Raw genomic sequence first — 7,367 nt, forward strand, 5'->3', positions numbered from 1 at the left:
CCCCCCCCCCCCCAATACATAATCCTACAGCCTATTCCTGGGTTTTCAAACCTGGAATGGTGTTGGGTAAAAGCTATTGATTTGCCTGGCATCCTTTTGGTGATTTGGAAGCATTTACAACAGTTAGAATTTAAGGTCAGGACTACCTGAATGTTCTTTCAAGACTCTCTTTGTTCAATTATTCAGCTAAAGCTGCTCATGCAAACAAAGGAACCAGTGGCACAAGCAGAACAACCTCAATATCACTGAATTCAGTGGTGCCGATCATAACAGGATTTTAGCTGGTACCACGAAAGCAACAGACCCCAGAACAAGGGTATTTTATCAGGTCTTTGTACACAGGTGAAACTATATACTCATTTCTGCCAGGACACAAAGCATAAGATCCTCAAATGAGTCTTGAGTTGCCTCTGACAGCATTTCACATTCCAACTCAAGAGTTTTAGTATGAATGTGTAGACATTGGGGGTGGAAGGGATGGAACCTCTATTCAGCTGACAGACAGGAGCTGACAGGGCAGTTTTAGAGCTGGGGGACACATATGTGGATACCACCCACCAAGCAGGGGAAGATGATGGATCTGCGCTAAGTGGTCATTTGAGACAAGCAAAGACTCACTGAAAGCCCTTCTATGAAATATTTGTGCCACTGGCTGTAAGTTTTCTCACAAATCTGAATATATGGAGAAAAGAGCATCAAGAATCAGCTATGACAAAAGGGTGTAGGTTCTTATCACCCTTAAAGACTTCTGTGGTTTATCATTTCCCTTCTGTTAATTCTTCAAGCAGCTTCCCCTGCACTGCCTCTGTTGACCTACTGGAATCACAACAGTAATCAAGCACTGAATAGTCAAGAAACATCATATTTCACCAGCTCCACAGTAACAGTGTGATTTTACTGTGAAGAGAAATATTCAAGGGTTTTCTGCTTAGTTTTGAGGACCTCTTCTGTGTCATTGTCCTTTCCCCACAGCAAGGGCCAGGGGACGGGTCAGGGAAAGAACTGACACCTCTGGGGCGCTTCATTGTTTGAATCAAAAGTTGTATCGTGACAGAGGTCAGGGTAAATCCTGACCGGTGCAAGATGTTTTCTTACACAGTTACTATAGCAGCCTTTACAACAAGGAAGCTTTCTTTCGGGGGCAGTGTTACATGGATAGCTTTTGAACATTTGATGCAAAGAAAAATGTGCAAGTACTCACAACACAAGCTCAGCAGACAACCTGGGTCACCAACCATTTCATAGCACTTTTCCTGCCCGAATGTACTATTCAAAGGCAAGATTAGAGGAGCAGAAGCGAAAGGACCTAGATGGGTGAAATTGGACCTCCCACCTCCCCCAAAGCTATTTGCTTTACATGAGAAGTGGCCTGTCTGCTCATGTCCTCAAACAAACTGTTTCCTTGCAGAGAACAAAAGCTTCCACAGAGGGAACACTGAGGAATCACACAGCAATGTTTTCCTGCACTGTTAATACCCAATGAGAAGTACCTGGAATTTCTGATCAACTCCACTTGTCTCGGTGTTAATGCAAAAATACATGGACTTTCCTGAAGCTTCTCATTATTCTGTGGAACTGGAGAAGGAAAAAAGAGACTGTGCATCAAACTGATAATATCCAGCTCTTCCTACACTGTGAAGCACACTTATGTTCTGAGCTATGTTTATTCCCAAGTCTTGTTTTCTCCCATAGAGCTGAACGCTGATCATTGTGCATTTTGGTAACTCTACCACCAATTACAGCTTTGCTCATTCATTCCTTGCCTGCTTTGCCAGTTTGCACACTAATACACAGTGGATCTGGAGCTGCTTTTTCTTTGTTTTTCCTCCCCTCAAATAATCCATGAGCACAAACCATGAGTGGCATCACAGTGCGGAGACTAGAGCTCAAAGCAGCGAAAAGAAGAGACCTGTGCATGACATGAAAACATGAACCCACCAGACTGATTCTGGAAAAGAAAGGAAACAACAACAAAAATAACAACAAGATCAGCTTAGTATTATGAAAAGCATCAAAAAAAAACAGCTGTAAGAGAAAAAACATGACTTAAATACATGACCTTCAGAGTGTATTGGAAGTAGGGTGTTAAGCAGTCACTTTTGGACACACTCCTTTGAGAACCCAGCGTTAACTGTGGCCTTTTAGCCATTGATGATTTTAAGATCAAATGCATTTAATGTGATTAAAATGAAGCTTGAGATGTGCAAAACTCATGTTATAACTTTCACTTAGTACCTTGTATTCAATTCAGACACATTTAGTTAAATTCTCAGAGCATGTTTCCAGCTGAAGTCGAGGCCCGGAGTGGGTGAAAGTCACAGGATAAACACAATAAATGGGAAGTGATAAAACAGCTTTTTTTATTTAAATCTTTTTAGCAAGAATTGGATGTTTTTCTTTGCATCACCTCAAGTGCGAGTTTATTCAAGGCCAATATACCAGAATTTGAGAAGTATGGAAATGCACTTTACTGTGCAAGTAAGTTGAGATGAAGGAAGGATAAAACTTCAGTGGGTCTAAGATCTCAGAGGACACGGTGACAAAATCATTCACTGACTACAGACACCTCCCTTTGGTAATTCAGCTTTAAACTGACAAAAGGGCTTTCAGAACAAAAGAAAAAATAACTAAGGTATTGTTATGGACTTTTAACTTAATTCCAGTTTCCATCCAAACATCTCTTGACCAAAACAGCAGTGAGAAGTAAAGCATTTCACAAGGGCTCTCGTTTTAATGTTGTTGCTTAAATAGCTGTCCATGGACACACTGTTCTCTGTTCAGCTACACAAAGACAAAGCAAACCTGATTAGAAAAACTGTGAAGCTGCTTGTGTTTTATTTTGCATCTCTATCAGCTCACTCTTCCTGTATGAAAACAGAAACAGTGCCCGGCTGCTGAGCACAGGCTGCCCACAGCACCAACTGGAACTCATGGGGGATGCTGATGGAAGTCAAAGCCCATGAAGTATCCAACATATTCACTGTCACCTCTCCAGCAAAGTTTTCCAGCATCGAAACTAGCCCACTCCTGAACTGCAAACCAGGCAATTTGCTCGCTATTGTGACACATCAAATAGAATCCCAGACTGGTCTGGCTTGGAAGGGACCTTAAAGGTCATCCAGTTCCAACCCCCCGCCACCTTCCACTAGACACCACTAGGTGTTGTCAGCAGCTACTTGATGACAGGTCAAGGGGGAATATCTTTAACCTGCCAAAGGGCAGATTGAGATGAGCTCTGAGGCAGAAGCTCTTCCCTGTGAGGGTGCTGAGGTGCTGGCACAGGGTGCCCAGAGAAGCTGTGGCTGCCCCATCCCTGGCAGTGTTCAAGGCCAGGTTGGACACAGGGGCTTGGAGCAACCTGCTCTAGTGGAAGGTGTCCCTGCCTGTGGCAGGGGTTTGGAACTGGATGAGCCTTAAGGACCCTTCCAGCCCAAACCAGGCTGTGGTTCTATAAGTTGACTGTACAGCACCTTTTATATTTGTAAGTGGGGAAAGGACTTTTTTAACACATATCAGGGTTTGTTGAGGTGGAGATGGCATCAGCACAAGTGTGTGCTTTTGCTGGGATTCCCTGGAGCTCCCTCATGGCAGTGATATTTGCCCTGCACCAGGGGAAGGCAGTTGCCTTCACCACAAAATCAGTGGCCCTGTTTATAGCAGCTGAAGTCCAGCTTCAGAGGAGGAGGTAGCTGAAGCAGCAGTTTTAGGACTTAGACATGGAGAAAGAGCAACACCACTGCAGGTATTATCAGAGGGAGAAACCCAAACAAGGCTGTGTACAGAGACTCGCAGACTACATGGCCTTGTGCTCCTGCAGCTGCGCCCCAAGGTCTCCTCTGGCGTGCCTCCAGGAGAAGAGCAGAAGCCTCAGTATCTACACTGAACATGGGCTGTCACAGCTCATGTTCAGAACAAAAACCCTTTTCAGAAGCCCTCACAGCACGCTGTGACTGTCAAAAACTGTGTTCACACTGCTTCAGCCCAGAGAGGTGCCAGTGCACACGTACACTTATCAGCAAGGTGCTCAGACACCACCAGCTCACACAAACACTCCCCTTGTCAGCTACTTAACATACAGCGCAGGAAGGATGTGAGGATTCATTCCCTCTAAGAAGGTATCTGATCAATCTTCATTTTAAGCCTTATCCACCCCAGAGAATTGTGGCGATTTCAGTAAATTAGAACAAATTCTTTCATGTCAGCACCCTCAGACCTGACCAGAAAGCTGCAGCAGAGGCTGTTTTCATGTAGATAACTCAGATGCTAAACTCAGTACTTCCACTGACTGAAACTGTGTCTGCAGTTACCAAATATGAGGTACTGGCTGGCTTGCAATGGACCCAATTTATCTGCTTTTAGCTGAAGCCACCATTGTCTACAAGCCTAATAGTAACTTGATAGTTCTTCAGGGAACCTGCTCTGCCTACAGACCAAATCAGGCATCGCCCACCTCACCTTTCATCTCAAGGTAATCATCTTGGAGAGGCAAGAGAGCTTTGTCATTAGGCAAGATACTTCTAATTGAAGTCTGGAACATATAAATTAAGCTTCCCCTACTCCCACCATGCACATCTGCTTAAAATAGCTCTTTTTGCGGCCTAGGGTACTACTACTACAGCTGGATGTCTCCAAGTGGATCCAAAATCTTAAATCTCTTTTAGATACTTCGTTACGAATTTCTGAGGTTGACAAGGAGCTTATGCTTGGTGCAGACACAGAACAGGAAAGCTGGGCAATGAAGCATGAACTGCTGCAGCTTCCATATGGAAAAATGCTTCATTTTCCTCAGAGCATTTGTTTTATCACCCTTGCACACTAAGCAGAGCCCCACACAAGCATAACTCCTCATGTGGAAGTTATTCCAGCACCTGACTGTTACAGGTAGCTTGTTCATTCCATTGGCTCTGGCAGAAGGGATTGCAGGTCACCAGGTTGGGAAAATTAAATAAGGGTCTGGAAGATGTTGTTAGGTTCTGAACATTGACTAGGACAAAGACTGAAGCTCTGCTCATGCCCAGCTCCTCACCAGCAATCCCCCACCGTTACACAGAAACCACTCTCATCAGAAGGGAAAATCAGTCAAATGTGCTCCAGGGAACAAGCTGACCTGAGGGAGGTGTCAGCTACGCAACATAATGAGACCTTGCTTCTGATCTGATGCAGAAGATTTAATGTCAATGTTTAACAAAATCTGTTAATCACAGTAAGTACATCCAGGCTCTCCTCCTGCCTCTGGTTTTCACCTCTTGAGAATTTGTTCTCCTTTCAAACTGCGTTTGTGTTTCTGACTAACAAATGCCACCCCATATTTAAGGCTGAACAAACTCCTTCCCCAAAGAGCATTTAAACTGTTTTAGCAATCACCCCTCAACTGTTTAAACAGTCACAGCATTAACATACTTAAAGCCACCAAACAAAGATGAAAATTACACAAAGTCTGATGAACGGAGATGAAAACTACCTAAGTTTCATGACTTGGTCCTTCTTTTGGACTTGCACAATCACACCTTCATCTACCCTTTTTTTTTCCCCTCTAATCCACATGCACATCAAACATTTTATCCAACAAAGACAGAGCAGCTTCCCAAGTGCCAGGTTCATTTAGAAGTGAAGCCTGATATCACCACATGGGGCTTCGTGAGATGCTGAGGTGCAGCTGACAATGATACTTCTCCTCCACATATGCTGCCTTCGCTACAAGAACATTCTATGGAACACTGGTGACAATCCTCTTTGTTTCTAAACTAAAATGATGAAAAATCAGTCTCCTGGCCCCAGGCTGGGGAAAAAAGCACTTCTTCCAGTTTTCCTAGCTCAAAATACACAGCATCAGGCACAAATAGCTATGACAAGCACAAAATGAGTCAGAAATACTCTTTGCTGTGCATGCCACCCTCTTTCATCCACAGGAGGCTTTAGGTCAGGTATTTTAAGCATTGGAAAACAGCATGAGTGTAGCATGTGCCAGCAGACTGGCTTAGCACAGGTGTGATACCCACATGGAATGATTTGCATCAATCCACTGCCCTGTTACAGAGATGGAACACAGATTCTGATTCACAGGGAAAGACTGCACCATGCAACACAGCAGCATTTGCAATGAAGGATGGGAAAGCTACAGCCAAACAAGACAGGATTTCAAATTACATCTCAAAGCAACCATAGACGTGTTCTAAGGCAAAGGGGGAAAAGAAAGACAGAAATATTCTTCTCTAAGTTTGAGGGGGGAGAGAAGGGGACCCACCACACCATTAATCAGCCTCTCCTCCTGTCACAGGTCCTTGAGAACACTGTCACCTTTCTGACACTTAACCCAGAATCACTTTTCTCTCCCAGACTGCGCCCGCTGTGAATGCAGCAGCGTATTGAAAACTCACCTAATTCTGTTGGCTTCAACAGCTCATCCAGGGTTGTGTAGAAGGGAAGTTTCACCAGGCGAACTTCAGGCTTTGCAACTTTGGGTGGCAACCTCCCCAGTCCGTTAAGGTATTTCCCATAGAGAGCAGGATAGTCAATGTTAGTGGTGGGGATAGTAGTCCGGGGAATGGTGCTCCCGCGGTCGTAGTTGGTGTGTATGGAGAGTGCCTCTGCGGAGCGGTGCTGCTGGGGCTGGGGCTGAGCAGCTTCAGAGCTCCTCTTGTTATAGCGAGTCTCATAGAGCTCCTTAATTTTCTTGAAAACCTCAGGGCTGCAGTCAAATTGCACCAATTGCAATGCTCTGGTGACTAGTTCATGTTTAAGTCCGCTTTTACTCCTGCCAACGAAACCCAGCAACATCTGAAGATCTGAGACTCGGAAACTCATCACCATGTTCTAGGGGATAAAAAAAGTAAACACATCCTTACAGTTATAAGAATGCAAAGTGTCAGTTCTCATTATATACTACAACTACAAGCCAAAATACTACAAAACTCCCTGACAAGGCACCAAGCCTTCTGTTCAGATCAGCTCTTATTCACCTGACTATCATCCTGTTTCTTACGTGCTTCTTTGAGTAAAGTGGAAACAGAGAAGACCATCAACTGAAATACCAGCAAAAATCAGAGAGATGCCACAACAGTCATCCAATTACTCAAAAATCGTTTGTGATAAATGTTACAGATAAATCCTCAAGGCGGGTCAACTGGAAGCAAGAGTGAGTACAAAGGAAAATATCTCAAAGAACAGTCCCACGTATTGAACAGCATGTTAACTCCTTGGGCATGGAAGGTCCAAGCATCCAGACTTTCCAGGCTCTCAACTTCAAGTGAGAGCTACATTAAAAACTGCATCTAAATTGGTACTAGTGGAAGGCAAAGCAAGAAAATGAATGTGAACTAGATGGCAGGTGACATTTAAGTGAGCTGGGGCTGCCAGTCCTTTTGTCC

The 7,367-nt window shown here is 44.2% G+C and overlaps 1 protein-coding gene across 1 annotated transcript in view; it reads right to left on the reverse strand.

Annotated features, from left to right (window-relative positions):
• PIAS4 (protein inhibitor of activated STAT, 4) overlaps positions 1 to 6,810 on the reverse strand; it is a gene marked incomplete at its 3' end in the record, with an annotated part of 15,888 nt that extends 9,078 nt beyond the window's left edge. The window contains exons 1-2 of the mRNA XM_010024517.1: positions 6,378 to 6,810; positions 1,491 to 1,575 (exon numbers count right to left, since the gene is read on the reverse strand). Coding sequence (XP_010022819.1) covers positions 1,491 to 1,575; positions 6,378 to 6,810 — 518 coding nt within the window. The remainder of the gene's footprint in view (positions 1 to 1,490; positions 1,576 to 6,377) is intronic.
• Positions 6,811 to 7,367: the final 557 nt, after the last annotated feature.

Source organism: Nestor notabilis, unplaced genomic scaffold, assembly GCF_000696875.1.
Source record: "Nestor notabilis isolate BGI_N333 unplaced genomic scaffold, ASM69687v1 scaffold19531, whole genome shotgun sequence".
Taxonomy (NCBI): domain Eukaryota; kingdom Metazoa; phylum Chordata; class Aves; order Psittaciformes; family Psittacidae; genus Nestor; species Nestor notabilis.